Here is a 16,103-nt window from a genome sequence, read left to right as displayed (position 1 = left end):
CTTTTTTCGGGCATTTTGTTTGCAGGGCGGTAGCTGGACTGAACGGTGTGGACTTTGACGGTTCGAAGCTGCTGGTGGAGCTGTCCGATTCGAACAAACAGGCGCGTCGGGCGCAGCGCAACCGATCGCAGTACGGCGCAGGGATGCCGGGCGGTGGTGGCCCCGGTCGTCAGACCGACTTCCCGCTGCGCGTGCTGGTGCAGAGCGAGATGGTCGGTGCGATCATCGGCCGGCAGGGTAGCACGATCCGGCACATTACTCAGCAGAGCCGGGCGCGCGTTGACGTGCACCGGAAGGATAATGTCGGGTCGGTCGAGAAGGCGATCACGATCTACGGCAACCCGGAGAACTGCACAATGGCGTGCAAGAAGATCCTGGAGGTGATGCAGCAGGAAGCGAACAGCACGAACAAGGGCGAGATATGTCTGAAGATCCTGGCGCACAACAACCTCATCGGGCGCATCATCGGCAAGAGCGGGAACACGATCAAGCGGATAATGCAGGACACGGACACGAAGATCACGGTCAGCTCGATCAACGACATTAGCAGCTTCAACCTGGAGCGCATCATCACGGTGAAGGGATCGATCGAGAACATGTCCAAGGGTGAGAGCCAGATCAGTGCCAAGCTGCGCCAGAGTTACGAGAACGATCTGCAGGCGCTCGCACCGCAGACCATCATGTTCCCGGGCCTGCACCCGATGGCGATGATGTCGACTGCCGGCAACGGTATGGGCTTCACCGGCCGTACCGCTGGTGCGACGGCCAGTGCCAGTGGCAGTGGTGCCACCGGCATGTATCCGGGCTCGAACTTCCCGATGTACCAGCCGCCGGCCGGTGGCCCAGCTGGGGTACCTCCCGGCTCAAGCGAAGTACAGGAGACGACTTACCTTTACATCCCGAACAATGCGGTCGGTGCGATCATCGGCACCAAGGGGCTGCACATCCGGAACATTATCCGGTTTTCGGGCGCGTCCGTGAAGATTGCGCCGCTCGAGGCGGACAAGCCACAGGAGCAGCAGACCGAGCGTAAAGTTACCATTATCGGCACCCCGGAGGCCCAGTGGAAGGCGCAATACCTGATCTTCGAGAAGATGCGCGAGGAGGGCTTCGTGTCCGGTACGGACGATGTCAGACTGACGGTCGAGATCTTCGTTCCGAGTGCACAGGTAAGAGAAGATGGGAGCAGCAGGCCCATTGGAAGGTTCTAAATATTCGTTTTTCATTGCTGCAGGTGGGAAGAATCATTGGCAAAGGTGGCCAGAACGTGCGGGAACTGCAGCGCGTCACTGGTAGCATAATTAAGCTGCCCGAACACACGGCCAGTGCGCCTGTGGACGAGGAAACAACGGTCCACATCATTGGTCCCTTCTTCAGTGTACAGGTAAGTTAGCAGTTCGATCAATAGAACCTACCAAGAACCTCTCGCCAACTATTTTGGGATAATTAATCGATTGAGAAGATTCATTCACGCGAAACAAGAAACTATGGAGTCATTCGAAACTATGAGTTGTTCACAATCATCGAATCTTGAATCTTAAATTTGAATAGTTTATCTGAATCATGCATCCAAATCTTGAATCTTAAATTATTAAATTTTGCATCATGATTCATGTGTCATGAATCTTGAAATCTGATTCTTGAATTTTGATTCTTGATTCTTGATATTTAATACTTGATACTTGATACTTGATTCTTGATTCTTGATTCTTGATACTTGATACTAGATTCTTGATTCTTGATTCTTGATTCTTGATTCTTGATTCTTGATTCTTGATTCTTGATTCTTGATTCTTTATTCTTGATTCTTGATTCTTGATTCTTAATTCATGTTTCATGATTCTAGATTCTTGATTCTTGATTCTTGATTCTTGATTCTTGATTCTTGATTCTTGATTCTTGATTCTTGATTCTTGATTCTTGATTCTTGATTCTTGATTCTTGATTCTTGATTCTTGATTCTTGATTCTTGATTCTTGATTCTTGATTCTTGATTCTTGATTCTTGATTCTTGATACTTGATTCTTGATTTTGGATTCTTGATTCTTGATTCTTGATTTTGGATTCTTGATTCTTGATTCTTGATTCTTGATTCTTGATTCTTGATCCTTGATTCTTGATTCTTGTTTTTTAATCTTGAAATTTGAATTTGATTCTTGGAAATTGAATCTTCAACATTGAATCTTGAATCTTGAATCTGAAATCTGAATCTTGTACATTTAATTTGAATCTTGAATCATAAATCTGAATGTGTAGACCAATGAATCTTTGGTATTGTCTTAAAATATAATCTGAAGATTCAAGAATTTGAAGTATGTTTATGACTCTTCGGATATTCCGATTCAAACTGAGATCTTCCTTTCAACACCTTTCAAGAATATTAACTATTAAAATCCTGAATAGTGGAAAATCCCATGTTCCCATTCAAAACTCAAATTCGTTCTGAATTGCGATTCTCAATCAGACCTCACCAAAACTGTTGTGAAAAAAAATGGAAGTTAATCCTGTACTAATCCTTACTCTCGCCAACACGAACGCAGTCGGCACAGCGGCGTATTCGTACGATGATGCTGGCCACGAACCCACCGCCGGTCACCAAGCGACAGACGTCGCAGAAGGCGAAGGACCAGACGACGGGAGGAGCAACGACGCCCGCTGCCGGTGCAACTGCAGCCACTACCACTACAGCCGCCGTCACGACGACACCTCCCCAGCAACAGTCGTCCAGTACAAATGCGTAATCAAAATGTGGTCGTCCTGAGCCGCCAGAAGATGAAGGTCGAGAGTGAGCAGAGAAGCGTGGTAACGGTACCGACGGCAAGAGTAGCAATAGTAACACCACCACAACTACTACCATCATCATTATCATCATCCTTATCATCAGCCTCATATTTTGTACGATTATCCTCTACGGTCGGAAGGTGTGTAGAACGGGAAAAGAAGATATAATTTGATGCGCGGAGTGACACAGCCGGTGTTTAGTGTCCCCTACGCCAAGAGAAGAAGAGAGAAAGGGAAAGTACCGATGAGAGGATGGGTCGCGCGGACCCCAAAGAGGAAGGGATGAGCAACCACACACCGTTAAGCCAAATACATCACCAATAGTAGAACTTGCAATAGCCCCAAATATCCCACCAGCAGACAGAGCAGACGGGAAACCCCATAGTTCATGTGGCGAGGCAGGAAGCGCGCTTAGGCAGTCTAAGATTGGTCTCGGAAGTACAAAAGCTTCCTGGCTGTATAGATTTTTCCTACGACCAGCGCTTTGCTGCACGTCACACCCTTGTTTTTTTCCATATATTAGCTTGTAAATGTTGTTATATTTACCTCTATTACTATTTTGCCCCAGTTCCTTTGTTCGCATACGCAGCATCCCCCTTATGCAATAGTTAAAGCGAGGTTTATGCGATCCTTCCCAAGGGAGGATCTTACCGTTAGCCTCTTTAAGCTGGAGGAGGAGTTCTCTTTACCCCCTCCGATCGATCAACTACTACTACTACTACTACAGCAAACCATAATCAAAATAGCCAACCAATCTAAGTCTTAGATTCCGCCCAGTAGCAACAACGCGTCAGAATATCAATCCAACCATTTCCTCAACAGGTACCGGAAGCGAGGGAGAGAGAGAGATAAGGAGAAAGAAGAAAATAGAAGTACGTTACACATTACAAAATCGTTTGTGGTTGGGGAGTGAGACGATAGTAAAATCCCGCAAAACATCCCGTCATGATAAAATTCGTGACCATATACATCATCATATGGGAGAGACCGCGGACGATCGGTGGGTCGTTCCCGATCGTACGCTGGAGAAGAGAAGAAGATGAAAAAACAAATAGGAAACGAGTTCAACATTCAAGCAAAGCACTTTCAATGGTATGTACTAATTCATATGAAGAAATAGATTGTAAGAAGCATAGCCAGTACGAAAATCGTCTTGCGCGCGTACAGACGCAGCAATGCAGAAACATGCGGAAGCGGAAGGAGCGTTTCATCCTAAAAAAACGTACGGGCAAACCGGGCAAGAAGAAAGTGCTCTATTTGCTCGGCTTGCCGTACTAAATTCGATTTAATGATACAACCCATACTCTAGAAATAGCAAACAAACGGCAAATGGTGTCATCCTCTACCAACCTACCAAGCTGGCGTGTTTGTTGTTTTGCGCGTACATAATCCAGCAGCGTGTTTTGAAAAGAGCAAAGTGGTGTGTTGCCCCCCAAAAGCAAAGCATGCAAAACGCAACGTTTAAAACATTCCTACGAATTTTTCAACGAATGCAAAAACTACTGGCCAAAACAAAGAGAGAGAGATTGCGTCAAGGTACTAGATCGGTTGAGCGCGTTGATTGAATGGAGTTCCTGAAGCCGTACGTCCAGGGACGGCAGCTAAAGGAGCAGAAACTGTTAGCTGCCGTTTTTCCAAACATAAATCCACGCAAAATAGTACGCCAGTACGTAACGGGCTAGAGCCGGAAGCAACACAAAACGTAAAGCCAATGCCGTGTAAGGTACTTCGATTAAGCTTGTTGAAAAACGTGCGTTTTTTTGCTAATTTATTCAGTTGATGATAGGAACTTGCGTTATATCTAGTGTGTGAGTGTGCGCCACACGCTATCCTGTAAAAACGCGCAAGAGAAAAGGGGTTTGCGCATAGAGTGCGCGAGTGTTGTGGATTTGTATAAGTTGATAAGTGTCGGACGCAGGGGGATATGTTTTTGGTCTTTTGTCTTAAACGATCGCGCAATGAGAGATTTAAAACTTTAGTATGTAAATGGTTTTTTTTTTTGTTCAATCTTAGAAGAGTTCGTTTTTAAGGCAAACGAAACTTGCGCGAAAGGATATATGTGTGTGTATGTGTGCGATGAATGTAAGAGTTTGTGTGAAAGAGGATTGGCGGCCTGACACCTGAGATGTTAGACCGGCCGTATGCGAGGAGTGACTGCTTTAGACAACTAGTTGCAGTGCGCTTACGCGTGTGTGTGTGTGTGTGTATAGGGATGCAAACTAGCTAGAGGATGTAGTAGCGAGCGAGGTACAAAAGGCGACAAAACAGAGTATTAACCTGGGAGGCGAGAAAGATTTGTGCGCGCAAAGGCAGAATTTTTCGTTCGTACTGGGGGATACATGATGATCCACCCCGTGGTTGTTGTTTTTACAAAGTTCCTGCTGTGGGCGGACTTGTTTTTACGCATAGAAAAACAGCCGCGATTAGCCATGCCACTGCCGCCATGCCAATCCTCCGGTAAGGAGGGGGATCTGGATGGATGATCTGCTCGACTCAACTGCGTTGGTTGCATTTTTGGCATCGCAGTGTTTACTTGATTACTGCATTCGCTTCGCCCACTGCTTCAGCGGAGGGAAGGACAAACCGTGCGGGACGGACGGACACCGTTGCCGCAGCTGCATCGAATATGCTAAGCGCCGCTGCCCTTCCCCTTTTCGAGCCGGGACGGGTTGACCAAAGACTATCGGATAAAAAACGATGATGATGTGAGTGTTGTTTTGCTGAATACCAATGAGACAGATGGGCAACGGGTGGTTCCGTTTTTGGGGATGGCAGACCGGACGAACAACGCTGCCCTGTCGGAACAACTTCAACCAGCCAGGAGTGTAACTCCCTCCCGGAAGCAAGTTGTCACAGCGATGTCTACCCCCAATACCCTAACCCTCAATTTCTAACTATCTATGGTGAAGCAGGCAAGCTTGCAGCGATCAAGTAGACACTGCAAGCAACCAAGACAGATGCTGGCTCTTTTAAAGTTGCCATCAGAGTGGAAAAGACGAGCTATTAAAGAGAAAGAGAGAGATAAAGAGGTGCGCCCTGGAGGAGACAAACCGCAAGATAAATCGTAGAAGATAGCTAGGATGATGTTGCGATGAGGCCTCCCTTTTTGATTTTAGAAGCGCATAAGATGAACCAAGGTTCTGCGAGGCGTGTGGCGCGTGTGTGGCGCCTCTGGAGCGTCCCGACAGACACACGCCCTTGCCCGAGAACGAATCTGCCCCTGTAGAGAGAAGCAACGGATTGTAAACCGGGCATGCCTTATTAACTATTTATTACGAAAACACGTTAAGCGATGAGGATAAGTGCTTGTATGTGTGCGTGAGTGAGCAAATGTGTGCTTGGGATGTAAGTGTATATGTGTGTGTGTGTATAGAGGAACGTCGGAAAACAGGGGAGGAAAAACGCGACGATACGAAGCTGCGCGCGGCCACATTGAAACCAGCCAAATCCATCCATTCTCTTGGCGCGTCACGTTGCGTGCCGACCACTGCCGCAAACTTCTCTTGGTTTCCAAACTCCTTTCATATCAGAACCATGAGCAGGAAGCGAGAAACCCGGGAACAGAGAGAGAGAGAGAGAGAAAGAAGAAGAAAAAGGAGAAAAAACTACAAACCCAATACCTCAGGCAGAAAGTGCATTACACTTGGGGTGGAACATTCTTCCCCACCCTTGGGGGAGAAACCGTTTGCGCACGTGCTGATATCCCTTGCGCGCGATACAAGGAAAAGCAACGAATTTGACCTCTCTTACCTCACGCGAGAAGAAGGCGCCGCCTTCGCCGCGTTACAAAATATAGGCCACCGAGCATTTATTGCCGAGCGCGCCCGACGCCCGCCTGTTACTGGCGATCGTGTGTGGTGTAGTTTAAATTTGCTACCGGAACCTGCACCCCGGGGTTCGCCCCGGGGATTGTGGGCGAAATTCAATTTGCAACTTGTACCCGATTTTTTTTTAAATTCTCCCCACCACCCGCCCCCTTATTAAATGTAGAATGTTATCGTAATGTGCTAAAAGTTAAAGAATGTTCTTTCTATTTTTTCGTAACACGTGTTTTGCGGGAAGAGGTTATGATGCCTCCCGCAAGCAGCCACGCACGTGTTGGTTCTGTTTGACTATTGTACACTACTATTGTAAGCGCTAGTAGCCAGGAGAGAGAGGGTGCCGCCCGTCATCCTCGTCGTTTTGCTTAACTTATTGTTGAACGCGGAGTTGTAATAGTGTGCGCATTATAGGCGTAAACTTGTTGACATTGTTGTGCCCCTTACTGAACATCCCTTAGTAGCCTTATTTTATGCCTGTTGACTACTCCGTTTTTTACTTCTCACAATCTTTGAATTAATGGCTGTTTATTTCCTTGCCCGTACCTCATCCTCCATTCGCTCGTGCTGCCGTCGCTGCTGTGAATGTTTGTTTGTTTGAGTAGGTGTCTACGGGGCATTTGTTAACTCCCCGTGTAAGCGAAGTACCTCAAATCACAGCGGCACGTAAGAGTGGGCGGGAGCTGGATGGATGTGGAAAGGTAAGCAGAAGATATATAATCAAAATAGTTTTGTTTCCTTGAAGAACTTTTTTTGTAGCTCTGAAGATGTTTTGTTTGTTTGTTTTTTTAACATAATATGCATAGTCTTTCTAATTATATTTACACACCCATACGTACATATTCATCACCTTACTGAACCCTCCCAAGCACTACTACTACCGAATCTTCCAACAATAGTTTAAACCGTCGCTAACGGGCGAAACGCAAACAGGAGAAAATCGATAAATCACGGGCTAACTAGGTTTATAACTTCTTATTTTTTTTGTAACAAAACCATACAAAGTTTTCAATTCAACTAATACATGGTGCATCGCCGGGAAGTTTAAAGAATAACGCATTATGCTTATAATTTGTAACATATCTTGTAATTCGGGAAAATATCGTTTTAGAGCATTCATTTCTTTTTTGTAGTATCTTTTAGTGATAGATGAAATGAAATCGGGTTAGACGTGGGCACTTGGCACATATGCTCGACATTGGAGGTAAATTATCACGCACGCTTCATGCGTGTACCACACAAGTTTTGGCTACTCGTTTTGGTGGAACACAACATTTGAATTTCGGAATCTATCGTGGCGGTATTTAAACGGCCCACGGAAGAGACAAAATTGAAACATATATACACACATACTCATGGCGCGGTTGGCGCAGGTGGAAAAATTCTAAAGGCAAACCCAAACTGTAAAATCAAACCTCGAATGAAGCTCACAATTTCAGAGGGGCAGAGTTAGAAAAGTGTCGCTAATGTAGGAAGTAATCTTGTACACATGAACATCGCTTGCGTATCAGCAAAAGCTGTCCTAATATAGTTCCGATAAATGTGAAGAAATAGATATAGAAAAGGACAGTGCTACACACAAGGTGTTCGCTACCACTCAACACTTGGCACCCAGCATTCATACATCGGAGCGGCAAAAACCATATTCCAAATCAACTGAAAATCTTGCACTACAAACACAAATACGCGATTCAATTCAGGCAAAATGGGATGAAAACCAGCAGCAAAATATCCTCCTTACTTATCTAATCTAAAACTCGTGTGCTTGCAATAGGGCTTTCGCAACAACAAAGGTAGCAGAAAGCGCAAGGAAGCCCATAAAAGAACGCATTTCCTACGGAGAAGAAACAACACGAAAACACGCAAGAACTAAGTACTAAACACAAAAAGAAGAGAGAAAAAAAAACACACATAAATTGATACAAGTACTACTACCGTTGGACTGAGAGAGAGCAGGACACGCGCCGTGTGAGAACAAGAAAACCAAAAGAGTGAAACAAACAACTAAAAAAAATCTGAAACGTGTGACGTTTGTGCGTTTTTTTGTCTACTATTTATAATGGTGCGCGTGTACAACGGGCGCTCGAGTTCTTTGGTGCATAGGTGAATAGGTGGACATTTTGTTGGACAACGGAACGAAGTAGGCGGCGCCATGTTGCGCCATGGGTGGTGAAATCAGAATTGTATGTTGCGAAGCGCCAGCACATCGTTGTACACGGGAGGACCCGAGATCGTAGCAAGTATAAATATTCGTAGAAGCAGCGAAAGAAGTTGGCAAGAGATAAGAAGAAGGTACGCAAGAGGACAAACAGTAAACAAGAGAGACAAAGTGACTAAAATCAATTGTTAGATTTTTTTATTATATATATTATATTGAAAATATATTATATATACACATATTTGAGGAAGGAGAAAACAAGACAAAACAAAACGCAGGAGAAAAAAAAGATGAAATGAAGATACGGATCTTATGGAGTAAACAAAAAAAAAGTAAGATGGAGGCCATCGTTTAGCTTGGACAAAGCATTAAGTATATTAAGAAGTGGAGCAGGACAAAGTGCGACATTCGTGTGAAAGAGTGAGAGTGAGAGAGAGACAGATGACATCGGTTCGCTTTACTAAGTATTGATTCATTTCGGAGACGAAGGTACAATCGAGAAGAAAACAAAACAAACAAAATCGTACAGTGTGTGTTGTTCCCTTTTCGCCCATCAGCAAGGGCGTGGTGTTTTGAACTTGTGCGTGTTGCGCGGAGAAGAAACGAGAGTAGAAAGAGTGAAGCAAAACAAGCAGATGATATTTAGCTAACAACTTTAATATTTATTGAAAATACTAGAGGCTATAATATCGTTGAATATTGGTAAAGAAGAGCGGAACGGAACCCAAGGCAACACAAAGGGTATGGCGGACTTGAAGAAGATGGCGTGAACTTGAACAGAGAACTGCGTTAGGAAGGAAAGTGTTTCGTTGCAAGTGCAAGTGTGCTCGCTGTGTGGAGAAGAAGCGTTGACAGAATGTTGCTCGCTCAACCACTCACCGCTCAGGCGAGTTGTTTGGAAATAGTGTAAAAGCTGGAATCTTCAGCTGGAGACAGCAAACAACAAAGAGAAAACATCGCTCCCATTTGTTTGTTTGTTGTCCAACGGAACAGCTCTGCGGAACCAGTTGATGAACGCGTGTGTTGGTGATGTAAAAATTATTTTATCTTTAAACTTATCGAACACCGAGTGCCACTTAGTAGTTGGTAGTGAACGAATTTCGCCCGCGAGATGGCGCTGCGTTATATTAATGCATCACCACTCAATGCGACTCAAAGCGACTCAAAGCGGTACAAATCGCCGAACAACGTACTGGAGAGCATGAGAGAGATAGAGAGATAGAGAGAGAGCGAAGAGAGCGAAAGAGAACACACTAAATAATCAAACTCTCTGCAAAATGCTCCGCTCTGCAGTGAAGAGCAAATGTACACGTGTAAGTTTAGAGTGTACTTGGGTTGTAACGAAAAGTGCGCAAAGTGTGTTGTTTTAGTATTTTCAAGTGTTGTGATATGACGAGGCATTTAGCTTTCGAAGGTGTGTTTTGTTTTTTTGTTGGGTTAAATTTAATGTTGTTCGGAATTCAGTCTTGTTTTTGGTGATGTTTGTTTTAGTTTTGCGGTACACGATGAAAAGTCTTCCCAATACGGGGGAAGTAAGATAAAAAAACATTCTTCTTGGCCAGTGTAAAAAACAACGTAACTTTTTTAGCACACTCACACACACTGTTAATTAACTTTTCAATCTTTACCAAGGACGCTGTTAAAAACAGTCCTCAATTCTTTTTGTTTTCAATGGTTCGGATGTAAACCGATTAATTTATCTGGAAGTCACAACCATGAACACTTTTTTAACCATGCCCAAATCACACACACACACACAAATGCCAACACAATCGATCAAAACAGACAATTTCACCAACGCCTGTCTCGTACACACGCCTATAGAGAACATATATTTTTCAAAAACACACAGTTCTGGTGTGCCACAGATTCAATGCTCCCTGGAATTTGGTACAAAAACAACCCGCAACAGTACAAAAATGATGTTTGTTTTTTTTTCGTGCGAATTTAATAATTCCACGCCACTCGCCGTTACTGGCAAGACGACAAGATGATGGAATCCGGTTGGATTACCCTTTTTTTTTACATTGCAACAATCACTTGCAGAGAGGATGAAGAAGGATCCACTGCGCAAACCCGCTGCCCGGAAAAGTTCACCACGCACAGCAGACAGCAGAAACACGCATGCGAAATGTACAAACACTTGAGGAAACCGCTGTAAAGTGTTGTTATTTTTCACTTTCCTTTAACGCTCCGCGTCAAAAGAATCGAACTCAACTTCGACCCAGCTGAACAATACTGCAACAATGGAAGGCAAAGCAAAACTAAACACTGGAAGAATACAAGTCCGAATGAATAGCGTCCACACTACACTCCGCTTGATGGAAAAGCAACATAGAAGCAAGATTATGGTCACTCCTGAACAATGTGCAAGAATAATGGCAAAACTCTCCCAACACACACACACACAAACACACAAAGGTAATAGAGCGAATTGTGCGCCTATAAGCCAGAGCAAGAACCGCGAACATGAACGCACGCAAACCGAGAAGGAAACAAAACAAAAATTGGAAGCAGAAAAAACTATACAAATGCTTTTAGAGAATGCTAATAGAGGAAAGTGACACCCTGAACAAACATGGCCGAAAGAGAAATTGGATAAATCTAAAGCCCTCGAAACAAGCTTGTATCACTGCCAGATATAAAAGAGAAGACAAAACAACACAAAACAAGATGAAAAATGTAATGCAAAACGAAACTACTATCATAAGCGAATTCACAAAACAAAACAAAATAATATAGAAGATTTGGAGTAGACGAAAACATAGACGAGCAAAAGAGAAACACTAAATAACTAAATATGGATAACCACACACCAGCCTGAGACAAGGTGATCGGACAAAAAAAGATGATGAAAACAAAGCATGAAACTAAATCTTTATTGGCAATTAACGTAAGCTATTAGTTGAGGTACACTCGCGTACACACACAACCAATGATGATGATGATTAGTCTCACCCCGAAAAACTGGCAAGAAAACATACGCGGTACCATTACCCATAACACGGTGTTAGTTGATGTATTATGGAAACAGAAAGTGAAACGGAAATTTTGGCTAAATTTGTGTGAGTGTATGTGTGTTACAGTACATAAAATTAACAGAAAAGCGATCAAAAAGCAAACAAAAAAAGAAAAAGTTAAAAATTAAACACAAACTAATGATTTAATTTCGAAACCCCCTTTTCGAATCGTTCTATTGTAATACTGCTGCTGAATACATTTGAATTGACGTGAAATCATATAGTGAAAGCATAAAACAAGCACGCAAAATGAATAGAAGACAAACAAAAGAAACAAACAATCAATGCATAATCCCAAGGGCGCAGTCCTGCACATTTGCTGCACAGACGATTGGTAGTTTTTAATGCTTTTTTTATCATTTAATCTATCATTACCGTGTCGTCACCCTTTGGTGGGTATTAAAATTAATGCAATACAAATAGATCTTAACACTTTTAAGCTAACAAAACACCACATCCACCCAAACCTTTCTCTCACAAACACCCTCCCTAATTGGCGTAGAGTATATGGTAGCAAACGGAGCACATACTTTGAACGAACTTTTTAATAAATGTCATACCCATTCACTCATAGACCGTAGAAGAAGAAGAAGCAGAGGAAGATAAAGATCACCTTGTCCCAGCAAACGGGCAGCAATCGCTGATCAATATGACGCAAAAATTCAACACGAGAAAAAGTAAACAAAAAAAACATGAAAAGCATCTTGGAAATAGTGAAGCAAAAAAGCAAATTCAGGTTTGAAATGAATGAAATGAAATATTTCGGAAAACACTGTTTATACCTCATGGTTTGAAGATAGAATATAATAGCCAAGCAAATCGTACACTATCTAAGCGACACATAAACAGAGAGATGATAAAGCAAAGGGAGGAATACAAAGATACAAAAACAATATATGTGTACGCAAGAAGCACACTGCAAAGGGCAAGACACACAAACACGACACAACAGAATGGTGCATCAGTAACCAATCAAAGCGTGTAAACGATGGCCAACTATCTACCTACACCCGCGTGTGTACTAACCAATGGCAGAAAGGCAAACACTAATTCCTCCAAAATATATAGTAATAATAAGCATACTTCACATTTAAACACAAAAGGGAAACAAAAAACACATCCGCAACATACAACTTGGAATTTGATGTTTGAAAAGCTGCCCACACAACTTAAATGAAAAATGAAGAAAAAAAAATATGTCTAACAAATCCCAATATTACTGCTAAGATCAGTATGCAAATTTTCAAAAACACTAAATGAAACCTCAACCCTTCTGAAACCAAAACCGAAACAAATATCCATTTAAAAGTAGAAGACGCGGAGAGAGTTTTCTTAGTTTGGTGTTTCGCACACGGGTGGGTTTATCAACAACAATGGTTCACTATATTCCAATGGGTCGTTGTGTTTGTTTTCGCTGTAGAATCTTGTAGAACTATTGCAATTGTTGTGTTTTTACCCAACGGGCAAACAGGCAACGCTTATGTTAGTGTCTCCGCTGCCTAAAGTGCACACAACACATGAGGAAAGTAAACTTTCAAAAAGCATAAAAACATACAATTATATCCCGCTACACTGTCTTAAACCGGAGGCACCAAATTGGATGAGTGTAGCGTGTAAAGAAAAGAAAAAAACATATATTTGGTTACTTCATACCTTGGGAAACAAAACAAACAAAAAAAACATAAGCAAACAAGAAGAAGAAGATAAAAACAATTCAACACAAGCGTTTAAAATTAATTTCTCATTATAATTTTAGAGTAATAAAAACAAAAGCTAAGAATGTGTGAAACAAGACAGCAAACACAAAACAAAAAAAAGAAAACAAGCACAACATAAAGCGCGCTTACAAAAAAAAAAGTTTGAAGAAAAATTATGCTTTATTGTACTACCAGGGATAAAAAAAAAAAAACAAAATGCTACTTTTCGCTTAATTAATTGCTTACTATGAAGATCGAACTACTTGTACTACTACTATGGAATACTGCATGTGTTTTGTATTCAACATTACTTTAATTTTTCGTACATCCGCCGAATCGAGAGCCAGAAAGGTTGTTTTGAGCAAAAGGAAGAGCAAAACAAAACAAAACAATACAGAAGAGAGTAAAAAACACGAAAAATTAGAGCTAATAATTGCTATCAGAATAAGCAACAAAAAAAAGGGTCTTGATTTTCGCAACCATTATACGCAAAGGATGAAATAGAACGCCACATCAGGCTGCTAAAGAAGAAAACGAGACGAAACAACTACATTTGTGTATTTCAAAAAAAAAAAGCACACAACTAACGCCTCTTCTCCTTTTGTACCGTTTTCTAAGCGAGTTTGTGTGCTGCAGCACGGAGAAAACATACATTGTTTTTGGTTTAATGTTTCGAAATTATTATGTTAACACACTATGGTTTGCTTGCGTTATCGTTTTTTTAGGGCCCTGTAGATCGTTTCAGTGTCAGCTTTTCTTTTTCGAAGGACAAAAGTGTTAAAAAGGGAGAGCATAGAGAACAGGCACATACAGATGAAAGGGGTAAGACAACCTGTACCAACCAACCTCTAGTGCTACGCAGCTACAGGAGAATGGGAAGAAATAGACGTAATCGCGAAACAAAACAACAACAATCCATTACCACCACCATTCAGCCGAAAACGGGCAAGGAAATGCATTTTTGTGTTGTTAAAGACGGAATAATTTAAAATAAGCTAGCTAGCTAGTTGCGTTCCCAGCTCCTCCTGTAAGTGTAAAACCCCTTTTCAGTTAGTGTGTAAGCTATTTTAGCGATTTAAAAGAGAATGAAAAAAACAATAGAAAATAGTATGCGCAAGTAGAGGGGGGAAAAACCACAAAACATCTCTTTACAGTACAACACACAAACACAGACAAACACAAACAAGCTAGCACAGCCACCATCGGCTTTGTTTTTACATGCAAAAATGGAGACTGAACTACACCTAAATCGAAATTGATGGTGGTAGTGGTGCTAGTATGCGTACGTGTACGTGTATTTGTGTGTGTGGTTACTTGTTGTGTGCGCTGAATATCATTTGAAATGCATAAAAATAGTGGAAAGATGTAGCGAGAGAAAGATAGAGAGAGAAATAGGCAGGTTAACCCGTTCGACCGATGATTATTCCCAATTATTCTTGTTACTACTACGATTACTTCTACTACTACTACTACTACTACTACTTATTGTACTAATGTCACCACGCAAACACCGCAAGTTGCTAGGTTTTTGAGAGGCAGTGGAGAAGAGCGAGGGCTTTGCTCGCGAGGGAGAAACATGAGGAGAAACAGTTCGTTATCTTCCGCGTATCATCATCCTTTTCCTGCTACTTAAGGACGGTTTATCACGTTTTGCACATTGCCCCCCCCCCTGGTTCTCATGCTCTTGTTTTGTGTCTGTGTGTTAAGTTTGATTTTTCTCCAATTTACCTAATGTTGCTTTAAATACCTTGACAGAGTTGCACAACACAAAAAGCGAAAGTTTTTATTTTTTATTTTTTTATTTTTGAAACACAGAAGTCAATGAAAAACAGTTAAAATAGACAAAAGAAAATTAATAACAGTTTCCAACATACCTCAAGATCGTAAAACAATCGCAAAACAAACACAGTAACAAATGGGAAAATGGGAAACAAACAGAAGAATACCCCCCCAATGTGTGTAAAGTAGATGAAACCGAATGGACACTGCAAAACGTTCGAACTTGTTTTTGGTCCCCGTAAGATTATTTTTCTTTTGTACTTCTTTTTTTTTTTGTTGTTTTTTGTCAAATCTCATCTTTTGCATAACCGTCGCCGTTCGTCGCGCGTGGTCGTCGTCGTCGTCGTCGCCGTCGTTCCCGAACCCTCCCCTGGGGCGAAAAAGGATAATGAGTGGATGTGTTTTAGGATATAATGCAAATAATTGACATGCCTGTGTGATAATAGTTTATATTCCTGTCATTATCTGTATTTATATTCTTCCCTCCCCCTCCCCCACCCCTCCCACCAGCAAAGAAGGGCAGTAGGAATTGGGGCAAAGAGCGAGAGAGAGAGAGAGCGAGAAAGGAAAGGAAAAGGATGCGGTTAGTTTGTTTGGAGTTGGTTTGTTTTTTGGTTGGGGGAAAAGGAGCAAGGAAAGCATGTGTGGGAAAGGAACGAAGATCAAAGAAATGGAACCGGAAGCGAGCATAAAGATGTTTGGGAATAGGATCGCGAAGGGAGACAACTGGAATAGGGAGAGGATAAAAATACTTTTTTTTGTTTTTTTTTTAATTATTATTACTGTAAAAAAAAGGTAGGGCAACAAATGGAACCAACTATAAGCGCGAAGAAGAGATAATGGGAAAGAG

General features: G+C 42.3%; 1 protein-coding gene across 11 annotated transcripts in view; it reads left to right on the top strand.

Annotated features, from left to right (window-relative positions):
- Positions 1 to 12,945, top strand: part of LOC120902545 (insulin-like growth factor 2 mRNA-binding protein 1) — a 66,435-nt gene extending 53,490 nt beyond the window's left edge. For all 11 annotated transcript variants that reach the window (XM_040311382.1, XM_040311383.1, XM_040311386.1 and 8 more), the window contains 3 exons: positions 26 to 1,169; positions 1,235 to 1,384; positions 2,541 to 12,945. In XM_040311382.1, coding sequence (XP_040167316.1) covers positions 26 to 1,169; positions 1,235 to 1,384; positions 2,541 to 2,741 — 1,495 coding nt within the window. In that variant the 3' untranslated portion in view covers positions 2,742 to 12,945. The remainder of the gene's footprint in view (positions 1 to 25; positions 1,170 to 1,234; positions 1,385 to 2,540) is intronic.
- The last annotated feature ends 3,158 nt before the right edge of the window (positions 12,946 to 16,103 follow it).

Source organism: Anopheles arabiensis, chromosome 3 (assembly GCF_016920715.1).
Source record: "Anopheles arabiensis isolate DONGOLA chromosome 3, AaraD3, whole genome shotgun sequence".
Taxonomy (NCBI): Eukaryota; Metazoa; Arthropoda; class Insecta; order Diptera; family Culicidae; genus Anopheles; species Anopheles arabiensis.
The sequence above is the reverse complement of the archived record's forward strand: the minus strand, read 5'-3'. Positions and strand labels throughout refer to the sequence as shown.